Genomic DNA, 14,052 nt, shown 5'->3' on the forward strand with positions numbered 1-14,052 from the left:
TAAGAAAACTACAGACCAATATCCCTGATGGATATAGATGCAAAAATCCTCAACAAAATATTAGCACACCAAATTCAACAGCACGTTATATACTATGATCAAGTGTCATTTATCTCTGGGATGCAAGGATGGTTCTATATATACAAATCAATCAATGTCACACCATATTAATAGAATAAAAGATAAAAATCATTTAATCATCACAAGTGATGCAAAAAAAGCATTTGACGATGTACAACATCTTTTCTTGATAAATTTGTTAAATAAAGTACATAAAGGAGGAACATACATAAGTATAATAAAGGCCATATGTGACAAGCCCACAGCTAATATCATACTCAACAATGAATGTTTGGAAGTGTTTTATCTAAGATCAGGAACAAGACAAGGGTGCCCCCTCTCACCACACCTATTCAACATAGTACTGGAAATCCTAGCCTGAATGATCAGGCAAGAAAAAGAAATAAAAGGCATTCAAAAGAAAAGGAATAAGTAAGATCATCTTTGTTTACAGAACATATGATCTTATATATAGAAAATCCATCAAAAAAACTGGTCGAACTGATCAACAAATTCAGTAAAGTTGTAGGATACAAAATCAACATCAAGAAATTAGTTGTATTTGCATATACTAACAGCAAAACATCTAAAAAAGAAATAAAACAATCTCATTCACATTAGCATCAAAAACAATAAAACACTTAGGAATAAATTTAACAAAGGGGATGAAAGTTCTATACACTGAAAACTATGAGAATCTGTTGAAAGAAATTGAAGAAGACACAAACAAAAGGAAAGATATCCCATGTTCATGGATCAGAAGAATTAATATTGTTAAAATGTCCATACTACCCAAGTCTATCTATAGATTCAGTGCAATCCCTATCAAAATCCCATTGGAATTTTTCACAGGAATAGGAAAATCCATCCTAAAACTTCTATGGAACTGCAATAGATTATGAATAGCCAAAGCAATCCTGAAAACGAAGAGCAAAGCATCACAATTCCTTATTTCAAACAATACTACAAAGCTATAATAACCAAAATGTATGGTACAGGTATAAAAATAGACATCTAGACCAATGAAACAAAATCAAAAGTTCAGAAATAAACTCTCACATATACAGTCAACTAATATTTGACAAGGAAGTTAAGAGTACTCAATGGGAGAAAGGATAGTCTCTTGAATAAATGGTGTTGGGAAAACTGCATCACCACATGCAGAAGAATGAAATTGAACCCCTGTCTTAAACCACACACAAAAATTAACTCAAGATGGATTAAAGTCCTAAACGTAAGGCCCAAAACCTTAAAACTCTGGGAAGAAAACATGGGGAAAAACTGCTTGATATTAATTAGTCTTGGCAATGATTTTGTGGATGTGACACCAAAACCACAAGCAACAAAAGCAAAAATTAACTAGTGGGGCTGCATCACACTGAATAGCTTCTGCACAGCAAAAGAAAGAACAAAAATAAGGGCACCTGGGTGGCTCTGTCATCCAGCATTTGCCTTCAGCTCAGGTCATGATCTCAGGGTCCTCAGATCAAGCCCCGCATTGGGCTCCCTGCTTGGCGGGAAGCCTGCTTCTCCCTCTCCCACTCCCCCTGCTTGTGTTCCCTCTCTCGCCATGTCTCTCTCTGTCAAATAAATAAATAAAATCTTTAAAAAAAAGAAAGAACAAAATGAAAAGATAACCTATGGAATAGGAGAAAATATTTGCAAATAATATATCTGATAAGAGGTTAATATCCAAAATATATAAAGAACTCATATAACTCAATAGCAAAAGAAGCAAACAATATGATTTAAAAATGGTCAGAGGAACTGAATAGACATTTTCCAAAAAAAGACATACGAATGGCCAACAGGTAAGTGAAAAGGTGCTCAAAATCACTCATCATCAGGGAAAGACAAATCCCAATGACAATGAGGTATCAACTCACACTTGTTAGAATGGCTATCATCAAAAAGACAAGAGATAATAACTGATGGCAAGGGTGTGGAGAAAAAAGAACCCTTGTGCACTGTTTGGGGGAATGCAAACTGGTGCAGCCACTGTGGAAAACAGTATGGAGTTTCCTCAAAAAACTAAAGATGGAACCACCATATGATCCATCAATCCCATTTTGTGGGGTATATATCCAAAGGAAAGGAAAATATGGACTTGAAGAGATATCTGCACTTCCATGTTCATTGCAGCATTATTCACAATAGCTGAGGTGTGGAAACAGGCAGAGTGTCTCTAAACCAACAAATGGATAAAGAAGACGTGTATATATATATATATATACACACACACACACAATGGAACACTATTTGACCATGAAAAGGAAGGAAATCCTACCATTTGTGACAACATGTATGGACCCTGAGGGCATTATGCATAGTGAAATAAGTCAGAGAGAGAAAGACAAATACTGTACGATCTCACTTTTTTGTGGAATCTAAAAAAGCCAAACTCATAGAAACAGAGAGTAGAATGGTGACTGAGGGTTATGGGAAATGCGGACTGAGGGGTATGGGAAATGCGGAGCTGAGGGTCAGTGGGTAAAAACTCAGTTATAAGACAAATATGTTCTGGGGATCTAATGTGCAGCATGGCATTATAGTTAATAATACTACGTTATATGCTTGAAATCTGCAAAGAGAGTAGATCTTAAATGTTTTCATCACCAAAAAAAATGGTAATTATTTGATGTGGTGGAGGTATCAGTTAACGTTATGGTGATAATTATTTTGCAATATATAAGTGTATCAAATCAACACATTTGTATACCTTAAACTTACATAATGTTATATGTCAATAATATCTCAATAAAGCCAGGAATGATTCTGACTTATTTTTAAGCCTTTTTTCCACATATGGAAAGAGTTCATATATAGTATATATGTGTGCATATATAATATATAATACATATATGTATATATGCACAAAGAACAAAACTGGCTTCTTGCTATTTATACAATTTTTTGAGTTATAAAATCTTTAAAGATTCTTTCAAAAACACTACTATGATTGCTTCTCTCTCCTGAATGTGTTGCTATTTTTACTTAGCCATTCCTTTTTGGAGGAAAATTTGGTGGATTTCACTTATTATTATACCAAACACCCTTGCACAGGAAACTCTGATTATGTCCATAGGGTATCTCCCAGAGCTGAAATTACTAGGGCAGAGCATGAATGTTTTAGGGCTTCTCATGTTTTCCAGGTGGCTTATGCAGACAACACTCACCAGTGGGACAGTGCTCTCAACCACTACTGTGGGTTGTTGATTTTGTTTTTTGTTTTTTTTTAAAGATTTTATTTTTTATTGGACAGAGAGAGACAGCGAGAGCAGGAACACAAGCAGGGGGAGTGGGAGAGGGAGAAGCAGGCTTCCTGCTGAGCAGGGAGCCCGATGCGGGACTCGATCCCAGGACCCTGGGATCATGACCTGAGCCGAAGGCAGACGCTTAACGACTGAGCCACCCAGGCGCCCTGTTGATTTTGTTTTTAAACCTTATCTGTTTGAGAGTAAAAAACAAAACAAAACAAAAAATGCTTTTACATTTGCATTGATCTAGTTTCTGATAACATTGTGCATTCCCCCCCATTTCATTTTTTCAATACTGACTTCATCTGTCAGATAATATATTTTGCTGAACATTTTCCTGATCAAAATAGAAACTAGAAACAAATCATGGAACCTCTGGTTTTTCTAGGTCGCAAAATCCAATTTGCAAACAGATGGATTAAATTCTTCTCTGGAACAGCTCCAAAGGAAAGTAGAAATGTGTCGAAACTCAAAGGGAGATAAAAAAGTAAGTATTTGGTATTTACTAAGCTATGAATAGTAAAGGTGCATTACACAAGAATTATAAACTGGAAGTAAACTTACATTTTTCATCAAGATTTCTCCAGCTCCAGAGAGGCCTCTGAGCCTTCCCACTTAACCCCTGCTTTATTCAATGAAATTAAGGAAGAAAAGAAAACACAGCCACCTCCTCCAGCCCCCAGCCCCTCCTAGGCAGGCTTGTAGAGTGCAGTGAGTGTGGGGTTTCCGTCTGACCTCATTCCCCTTCTGATGTCACCAGGCATCCTTCCCTGTAATTGGAACTCAGCCCTAGATGAAAAATAGAAGTGGGACTCTACCCTCTGAACAACCACTTTTTTGTTTGATTTTTCATTTGTTTGGTGTTTTGATCATTGCACATACACTGGTGACTTCTGTTTTCTACGTATAAACTGTGAAGAGTCCAAATGAAAGCAATGTGGATCAGCATAGCAGGTCTCTGCATGTTTATGTTGTTTCCTTGCTTGTTTTCCCCCATGAGCACACTTCTCTGTGTCCTGTTCAACATTTGTCCTGGCCTCTCTGAGCAGTGTTTTCTCAGCAGCTCAACCAGGCACTTGAGAACCAGATGTCTCAGCTGGAGGTTTCTTGAGTGGGATGTTCCTTCCTCACCAAGTCTTTTCTCTTCCATTTCAGTGACTGAGTTGAGGTTTTATTTTTGTCAACACTGAGAGGACATTTAGTTTCTATCTTTATTACTTTTTCTTGCATAGTAACACATGCTTCTTGAAGAAAGTTCAAACATCCACAAAGCACAGAGTGAATACATGTCCCTCATCTTATTCTCATTTTTTGCAGGGCCCCCAGTGACCTCTGTATTTTCTTGCAGTAATTTCAGCACATCCCTGGGGAACACGGGGAAAGTAGGTTAATCTGAAGTGACCCCTTCAACAGACCCTCTAGGGACAGCTCTGCCTCTTCCAGAGCAGAAACATTTGCCCTTCCACATTTCCTCACCTCCCCAACCCCCTCACTGTCCCCTCCTGGTGGTGTCAGGGTGTTGGACAGGGTGCCTGGGGCTTGCAGAACCTCCTGGCCAGGGCAGGGGAGCATGAACTTGGCTGGGCAGGCAATCGTGGGTTGATGGAGGAGACTGGTTGGCTATTTCTGCAAAGCAGTGATCAGGAGACAGGAACAATGGGATGCGTGGTGAAGGCAGTGGGGACCAGGGATGGTTGTGGCTAGGGTCACATGCTCACTGCCACGCACGAAGAGGGCCTCCTGGCTGCTGTGTGCAGAAAGGCAGGGAAGGAAGGAGGAGCGAGGCAGGGTGTCATGACTGAGGCAGAGAGAATAGTGGCCTGGCCAGGTTGCCAGCAGAGACATCTGATTCCAGAGTTGAGTGGCAGGGGAATGGTTAGGACTCAGAGTGCACTGGAAGTGAAGGAAGCAGAAGAGGCCAAGGCACCTCCTGGCCTGGGTTGTCTACGTAGGTCAGTGAACGATTCAGGGGACCAAGTGTGAGGACTGCCAAGTGATATGTGGGATGCACGGTGAAGCTGAACATCCTTACAGGTGCTTCCCTGCACACCTCAGGGCATGGGTGGGGGATTGCTGCTAGAGGGGGATGTGTATCTGACCTTATTAGGTCATCTTCCAGAAAGGCTGTGGTCATTTCACTCCGACACAACCTGGCCATCTTGGGCCAAACATTTCCTTCTAAGAGTGTCAGAGCTACAAGAGATCCCAGGGAGCATTCTGGGTCCCCACCATACAGATGAGGAAACCAAGTTGAGCAAATTTAAATCATTTGCCCAGAAGGAACCCATAAAACCAGGACTAGAATTCCTGATGCCCCATCATTGAAGGATTTGCTGCCCCAGTGCAACTGCCCAGAAGAGCTGGCCAGCATCTCCCACTCTCTCAGAGCCCTCCGTGAAAGTGAGGGGCCTCCACAGAACCAAGAGGTCTGCAGTTCAGATGGAGGCAACTGGCCGTCCTTCAGCCTATTTCCTGTGGCTTTCTTCCCCTAGACGGTGACCTCGGAAGACCTCCTTGGCTTCGTCCAGACGTGGAAAGAAAAACTGGGCCAGAGGATTCACTACCTCAATTGTAGGCTGGACACAGTGTCTGTGACTCAAGTGGTCTTTACTGTAAGTAACGGACAGTAAAGGAAGGGACTGGGCAGTGGGGGACGGTGGGGGAGCCATCAGGTCTAAGCTCCTAGGAGACCCACAGGGCTCAGCAGAGCCTAAGGGAATAGGAGACTCCCAGGCTCCTATTAGACACCAGGCCTACTAGGATGCTTTGGAAAGACTATAGGCTATGCAGTCAGATCTGGGTTCAAATCCCAGATAGGCCACTTCCTCACCTTGGTCTCTTTAGAAGACCCCTCACTTCTTGACACCACCTCCTCATCTCCACCAGGACCTTCAGCTTACCCCACCAGCTGGCTCTCAGGCAACCTTACCTTCCAGCCTCTTCCTTCCTACCCACACCCATGAGCAACCACTGGCTTCTCCCCACCCCACCCTCACCCCCTCTCCTTGCCCACCTGTGGGCCCTTTCCCTCTCACTGCCCCTCATGATCTACTCCCTGAGCTGCAGCCAGACCAAACATTGGAGAAGGTCAGTCTGACTGTGTCACTCTTCTGCCTTCAGGGTGAAATCCAGACCCTTAGACTGGGCCTTTACAGCAGCCTCCTCAGTCTGCCCTCCATGGCCTCTTCATTTCTCACCCTCACTCCCACCCCAAAGACATGGCTTACCCCTGAGCCTTCTCTCACAGACCCCAGAGTGAGGTCTCCATTGTAGGGGCTGTCCCTCTGGACTCTGTGCCCCAAAAGGGCAGAGCTTGTGTCACCCTCACCCCATACTCAGCCTCTCACACCAGGCTTTGAATGCCTGAGGCACCCAACCAACTTCCACGGGGGGAGTGTCATAGACCCAGTGTGGGCATAAGTGGACCCCCCGCAAGTTCTGTTCTGGCCACCTTACTGCCACCAGTGCTTCCTTCTACGGGGAGTCTCTTCGCCACCAATACTAAGCCTCCATCACACCACCGGTACTGCGCCCTTCCAGACAGAAGTCGGGAGTCCAGCTGGGGTCCTGCCCTCTTACAGCCCCCTGCTGAGACGAGACTCAGTAAGACAGGAATCAGCCTAACTAAGCACTCACTGTGGGCCACCGCTCCTACCCTTTCTCTAAGATCCAACTTGTGGGGGTTGTTGGGCCACTCACTTGTGGGCACTTTCATTCACTCCTCCCTTTCAAGAACAGTGCCTGGACATATCTACATGGCCTTATAAGTCCATGACTCTGGAATTTCTTCACAGCACTGGTCCCTGTCTTGACCAAATATTTATTTGTAGAAACGCATATTAAATGTTTGTCTCTCTGACCAGACTGTACACCCCGTAAAGACAAGGGTCACATGTTACCTCTCTACACTGTGTCCCAGCGCCTTGCTGAATGCAGGTACTCGGGAAACATTTTGAAAGCCAACATGCACACTAAAATGCATGCATGCATGCATGAATGACACTTTGAAGGAGATATGACCATTACCATTTTTTAAAAGGAAAATCGAGGCTCAGAGAATCAGGCAGCTGGCCTCCAGCAGCAGGCCCTGGGAACATGAACCCAGGCTGCCTGCATCCCTGGCACTGAGGCTGGGCCCACCCACTCAGGTCCTTCTCTTGGGCCTGTAGGACAATGTCATGACCGACCTAGAGGTAGAGAGTGACATCATGATGTCTTCAGAAGCCCTTGAAGAGGAGGCCAAGATAGACTTGGTCACCCCCGAGTCCTTCGCCCAGCCAAGCCGCATGGGGAAGCCCATGATTGAAGACCCAGCTGTGGAAGTGGTCAAGAAGATCCTGAAGTGAGTGGCCATGGGGTGTACAACAGGGCCCTGCCACCATAGTTTATGGCCCTGAGCCTTCAGGGACCATGTGTGGGGTCCCACACATGAGGTTCCCACCCCTGACAGCCTGTGACTTTGTATAGGGGCTTTTCCTCTTGAGCCTCAGTTTCCTCCTCTGCGATGGGGCTCTAATGGGACTGATACACATGGTATTGTGGGCTAACTGGGATGGTACCCAGTGCCTGGCCTGAGCTGTCCTCATGGTCACGGGGGGAAAGCTCATCTCCTTTCCTTTGGTTTCAGGCTTCCTGACGAAAAATGCTCAACCCAGCAGTGTGACAAAGACCGCTCCCAGACAGGTAGAGGCACAGCAGCCTGTGGGTCTCAGGGCACTGGTGGTGGGGGCGCTGGTGTTACCACCTGGCCCATCCTCACCTCGGATCCTCTGTTCTTGTCCTGGGCATTCACTCATCACCCAAAGGCCTGAAGCGACACCAGAACCGGGGGGAACATTTCATGAGGAAAGCCTTGTCCAGTGCCAGTGCCACTTCAACAGGAAGGTAGGGAGGCCGGGCTGCCCAGGATCTCCCCTTCCCAGATGCCTTCCCTCACCCCCCCAGACATTAGGCCAGAGACCACCCTGTTGCTTCACCACACTGTCCTCAGAATGTACCACCTGTGCTCACAGCTCTGAGACCCCAAGGGATCCAGTGAGAGGTTGGTTCTAAAGCTGGCTTTAGTCAGGTCTGCGCACTTTCCTGCTGAGTGACGCGGCTCACATGGGCCTCCCAACTTGAGAACCCATCTGGATGTTCTGTGGCTTTCCATGGTGACAGCTGCTGGATCTCAGGCCTCCTCCCATACCCATCATCCTGGTAAAAATAGAGGGACATTGGAGATGGCTTCCCTTGCAGGAGGAATCCTAGACCTCTGCATCCTGGCCATGCACTCTGTCCACCATGCTCCCATTGGGGTCATTAGACTCATGGCTCAGTGAGTGTGGGCCCCACTTCCCCTGACACTGACTTTATAGAAGGTGGGTAACAGAGCCAGTGGCTAAACTGACTTCTGGATTCTCTGTGAGCCGTCATTTATATGGTTTAATTCCTGGTTCTGAGGAAGTGGTAGTGAGGAAATTCCTGCTTTGCATACCTCTGAGAGGTCCTTTTGAACATGAATGCCATCTGCAATGTGGAAATAAACCTAAGACCAACCAAATGAGAAAAGCAAAGCCTATTTATTCGGAGCGTGGTACAGGAAGGGGGTCAGCCATCATCACTTAGGTTTTAGCAGAGACTCAAAGTCAGGCAAGGGAGTGAAAAGGCTGTATGGTGGAGAAAGGGAGGGCTTTAGATGTGGCTTTACGGAAGCTGTTGACATGGGGAAGCTGGAGGTAGACCAGCTAGCGGCAGGCATTCGATGTGATCACTTAGGGCTGTGTATTTGGCTTTCTCTGGTTGGTCCTAAGTTGGAAGCAGGGATAAAATTTAGGGAAGCTGTCAGTTAGTAATCAAGTTCTAGCCTTGTGGAGCTGGAGTTATTGTTACAGGAGTTATTGTTTAGCATTTTGGATTGCCACAAGAGGTAACAATATGGCTTCCTGCAAGTCTGACCTGTATGACGCTGGCTTCCTGAATTGTTTACGGTAGATGAGGAGTTGGTTTCCTGGGCAGGTTGCTGCAGGGTCTGGGTCAGAGTTCTTTTTTTATGTAGAGTCCAGCTCTTGTCCATTTGTATAGTCAGTCTCTCAGTGGTTACAAAATGTAGTCGATGTTGCTTAGGGTTGTCTGATGTTGCATGGGACATGCTTACACTAAACATTATTCACTGCTTGATGAAATTCAAGTTTAACTGGGCATAGTGTCCTTTTTTTAAAATTTTTTATTGTTATGTTAATCACCATATATTACATCATTTGTTTTGGTGTAGTGTTCCACGATTAATTGTTTGTTCATAACACCCAGTGCTCCATGCAGAATGTGCCCTCTTTAATACCCATCACCAGGCTAACCCATCCCCCTACCCTCCTCCCCTCTAGAACCCTCAGTTTGTTTTTCAGAGTCTATCATCTCTCCTGGTTCGTCTCCCCCTCTGACTTACTCCCCTTCATTCTTCCTCTCCTGCTATCTTCTTCTTTTTCTTTTTTCTTAAAATATGTTGCGTTATTTGTTTCAGAAGTACAGATCTGTGATTCAACAGTCTTGCACAATTCACAGCACTCACCGTAACACATACCCTCCCCAATGTCTATCACCCAGCCACCCCATCCCTCCCACCCCCAACCACTCCAGTAACACTCAGTTTGTTCCTGAGATTAAGAATTCCTCATATCACTGAGGTCATATGATACATGTCTTTCTCTGATTGACTTATTTCACTAAGCATAACACCCTCCAGTTCCATCCACGTCGTTGCAAATGGTAAGATCTCATTCCTTTTGATGGCTGCATAATATTCCATTGTGTATATATACCACATCTTCTTTATCCATTCATCTGTCGATGGACATCTTGGCTCTTTCCACAGTTTGGCTATTGTGGACATTGCTGCTATAAACATTGGGGTGCATGTACCCCTTCGGGTCCCTACATTTGTATCTTTGGGGTAAATACCCAGTAGTGCAATTGCTGGATCGAATGGTAGCTCTAATTTCAACTGTTTGAGGAACCTCCATACTGTTTTCCAGAGTGGTTGCACCAGCTTGCATTCCCACCAACAGTGTAGGAGGGTTCCCCTTTCTCCACATCCCCACCAACATCTGTCGTTCCCTGACTTGTTAATATTAGCCATTCTGACTGGTGTGAGGTGGTATCTCACTGAGGTTTTGATTTGGATTTCCCTGATGCCGAGCGATGTTGAGCACTTTTTCATGTGCCTGTTGGCCATTTGGATGTCTTCTTTGGAAAAATGTCTGTTCATGTTTTCTGCCCATTTCTTGATTGGATTATTTGTTCTTTGGGTGTGGGCATAGTGTCCTTTTATTTGAAAAGCACCTCAACCTGTTTTTCTTTGGGTCCTCACCACAGGGAAGCAAGGATGCACAATTTCTGGCCCTTCCCTCCCTCTCAGGGTCCTGGGGTGGGTTTTAGGGATAAGGACTTCACCCCCACAATAAGGTTGTCTCCATAGCAGATGGGGAGTAGGGAAGTATCTTGAAGGATTCTGCCCCAGACACGGGAGTCACAGTGTCCCACAGGCAGGCCTGGAGCCTCCAGCCACAGGAGAGCTGTGCGCTCACCCCAGCCTCCAGAGCACTGACTTGCCTGTGTCTCACAGCATCACACGATACTCCAAGCCCAACCGAATGGACAGAAAGTACCAGGTGCTCGGGGAGAAGCCACCGCCTCCAGCTGAGTAAGTGGTACCTTATCCTTTAACTCTATTTTAACCCACTGTCTCAGTTAGCAGGTGCCTGAACCAGACACAGCTGGAGGGAAAATAAGGAGAGGTGGGTTTGGGGAATAGGTAAGGGTCAAGGTCAATGTGTCTCATCCCAGTTCACCTAAATTCACTGCAAGACATTTTCACCAAAATTTCTCATTTTCCAAGCTAAGCTTTTTGGGGTAGTTGGGCAGCATACCCCTTTTAGGTTGGGGGTTTTTTTCTGTGGGTGTTGGTATTTTTTTTCAATTTTTTAATGCTTCATCTCCCCCATTCCGCTTTTCCTTTATTTCATTGATTCAAACAAACTCTGTTCCACTTAATATGGCTACATTTCAAGCAAACAAGCAAGATTTCAACTTCAGAAAATTGGGGGCCCTCAGAGAAAGTCAAAATCTACAATGGATGCACACACCCCCCCTTAATCAGGGAACTCACCATCACAGCACCCCTACTTATCAGTCTTTTTTGCTCCACTGGTCTTATCTCTGGGGTTTTGTGAACTTTGCAAAAAAAGGGTGGCTTTTACTTCAGGTCGCCTAGAAGTTGGGTCTAAGTCAGCAGCTAGATGCTCCCTTGTCCCCCACACAAAAAGACATTCCTTATCATTAAAACCTTGACTGTCTCTTTCATTTGGTATAGTTCTGTCATTTTATCACATGTGTATATTCACATAACCATCACCCTAATCAAGAAACAGAACTGTGCCATCACCACCAACCGTTCAGTCACTCATGCTATCCTTTCATAGCCATACCTACCCGCCTCCCTCACCATCCCTAACCCTGAGCAGCCACTAATCCATTTTCCATCTCTAACATTCTGTCACTTCAAGAATGTCATATAAATGGTCTTTTACAGTGTATGACCTTTTCAGAATGGCGTTTTGCACTCAACATAATGCCCTTGAGATCCACCCCAGTTGTTGCACGTATCAATAGTTCATCCCTTTGTACTGCTAAATAGTTAGCCACCATATGGATGCATCATGGTATTTTTGTGGTGAAAAAAAATCACAGGCTTAACAGAAAAAATAATAAATAGATCGAGCATTTATGAAATCTCTGAAAGGGGAGAGACTTTCCTGGCCTACCTCAGTGGTGAATTGGTCAGAAAATGGAATCAGACTGATGATGTTTTGCCCCCCACGATGGGACTCTGGCTAAGTGACTTCCCCTCAAGCCTTCATCTTCTCTGTGCACTGTGGGGAGAAGAGGATCCTCTTCTTGGAGCTGTGGGGAGGAGCCAGCAAGAAACCCACAGGCCTCCCTTGAGTATACAGGATTGTCACCCCAAGAAACACTAGATGAAATCACAAGGAAAAAGATGGAAAATTTTGGCAAATAAATTTTTAAACTCCTCTGAGATAAACTGCAATTAAAAGTTAGTAACAATCAGCAAAGACACAATAGTGGTAAATAAGGCCAACAAAGCAAAATTTGGCTCCTCTCCCTCCCCGCCTTCCCCCAGCAAATTGTTAAGGAACTTTCCAGCACTCATTAGGGTAAGGGGAGAATTGGAAGAGACCACACGCAAGGAGGAAATAAAATTAGGAACAAACATTTGGAGAAAACACGAATTCTCACTAGAATGCAAACAAATGAAAGGGGAAGAAATCCATTACATATTTTGCCTGAGATTAACCAATATGTAAATAGACTTTAGAGGAAGTTCCCAGTTTATCATGGGAGGGTGCAGATGGTCCCTCCCAGCACTGCCAGTATGAGGTGTTAAGGGAAAAATTATTCTGATCCTTGTTAAAACAGTGAGGAGGACTTCATGCAGGACCATTGCAATAGGTGTCAAGACTGTTCCAGCTGGGGAGGGGTGGGACTCAACTCAGAATACATTCAGGACAAGAGAAGATCTATAGCTAATGTGCAGAGTGAGGAAGTCAGTGGATGGAAAATTCAAGGGTAGTAGGATTCTTGCTAAACCTACTTAGCAGGATTTTTGCTGCAGGCAGGCCATGGTGATCGGATTGTGAAGGTGATCCAACATGAGGGTGGAAGGTTGTGTCTAAACTGAATTAACAGTATCTTGTTCATGTAGGACCCAGCAGGCCAAAGACCGTGCCCAAGGATGAGGCCCAGTCAAGAAGTAGGCTCAGAAGAGCCTCTCTAAAGTTTGGTCAAGCAGAGAGTCATGGTCAGTCCCTCCTCTTATTCAAGGAAAGAAGAGACATTCTTCTTTCCTTTGACCAGTATAAGTTCATTTCTCATTCAGTCAACTTTTGTTCCTTAAAGACCAGCTGAACCATCCGTTGAGACTCAGTAGTAGGGTAGCTGGTCAAGCTTTCTAGATGTTGGACTTGAAGCATCCTGAGTGGCCCACATAGGAGCAGCTCCAGGCATTATGGTGGCCCTTTGTCCAGCATCAGCTTGCTGGACTTCATTAGATTTTGGAGGGAAAGCCAGCTATAAACAACAGAAAGTCCCAATAAGGATCCAGGCAGCCAGGCTTAGTTCTCAGTGGCTTCGAGTCAGCAGGGTGGGAGAGAATTTGGAAACATTAACTGGGGGAGTTGTAGCCAGATATTGAAGGAAACTAGAAGAACTGAGAGTTTGGTAAGGACTGACAAACTGTGCAAGATGGCAAGATCCCAGTCCAGTTTACAGGTAGGTAATGAAATCTCAAAGACAGTGAACAGGACTAGAATCTTCTAACCCACAAGAGTGTGTTGTGGTTTTCCACTGAGGCATAAAACTTCTATCACCCCTCTTTCTGATGCTTGCTACAAAACAAGCCTGATCTCTTTAGATTTGACCTGATTCTTTATGTAGGTGCAGTAAGAATGGTAATTGACCGCAAAGATCTCTTTAAGTTTGTGTTGCTGGAACTCCTCATAAAGAATTTCAGATTAGACTTTCAAAAGCCCCTTGAGGCTAGGAAGCCAGGCCAGAGTTCACCTGCACTCCCTCTAGATTTAGGTGAAACCCTCTCTTCTTGAGGGCCCCACAGTATCCTAGGCTCCTGGGCTTGCCAGAAAGGGGTCTTCCTTCCTCATCCGTAAGGCTGGGAACACTGTAA

The 14,052-nt window shown here is 44.8% G+C and overlaps 1 protein-coding gene across 4 annotated transcripts in view; it reads left to right on the forward strand.

The window, feature by feature from the left end:
* Window positions 1–14,052, forward strand: part of CCDC180 (coiled-coil domain containing 180) — a 62,092-nt gene that overhangs the window by 36,422 nt on the left and 11,618 nt on the right. For 2 of the 4 annotated variants that reach the window (XM_088019244.1, XM_088019247.1), the window contains 6 exons: window positions 3,706–3,804; window positions 5,810–5,929; window positions 7,487–7,659; window positions 7,945–8,000; window positions 8,123–8,201; window positions 10,918–10,995. In XM_088019244.1, the coding sequence (XP_087875370.1) occupies window positions 3,706–3,804; window positions 5,810–5,929; window positions 7,487–7,659; window positions 7,945–8,000; window positions 8,123–8,201; window positions 10,918–10,995 (605 nt within the window). Of the gene's footprint in view, window positions 1–3,705; window positions 3,805–5,809; window positions 5,930–7,486; window positions 7,660–7,944; window positions 8,007–8,122; window positions 8,202–10,884; window positions 10,996–14,052 lie in introns of all 4 variants that reach the window. The other 2 variants (XM_088019248.1, XM_088019246.1) reach the window with 2 other exon arrangements.

The sequence above is a fragment of the Eumetopias jubatus genome, unplaced genomic scaffold (assembly GCF_037043125.1).
Source record: "Eumetopias jubatus isolate StellerSeaLion01/CBP00866 unplaced genomic scaffold, mEumJub1_p1.0 scaffold_15, whole genome shotgun sequence".
NCBI lineage: Eukaryota > Metazoa > Chordata > Mammalia > Carnivora > Otariidae > Eumetopias > Eumetopias jubatus.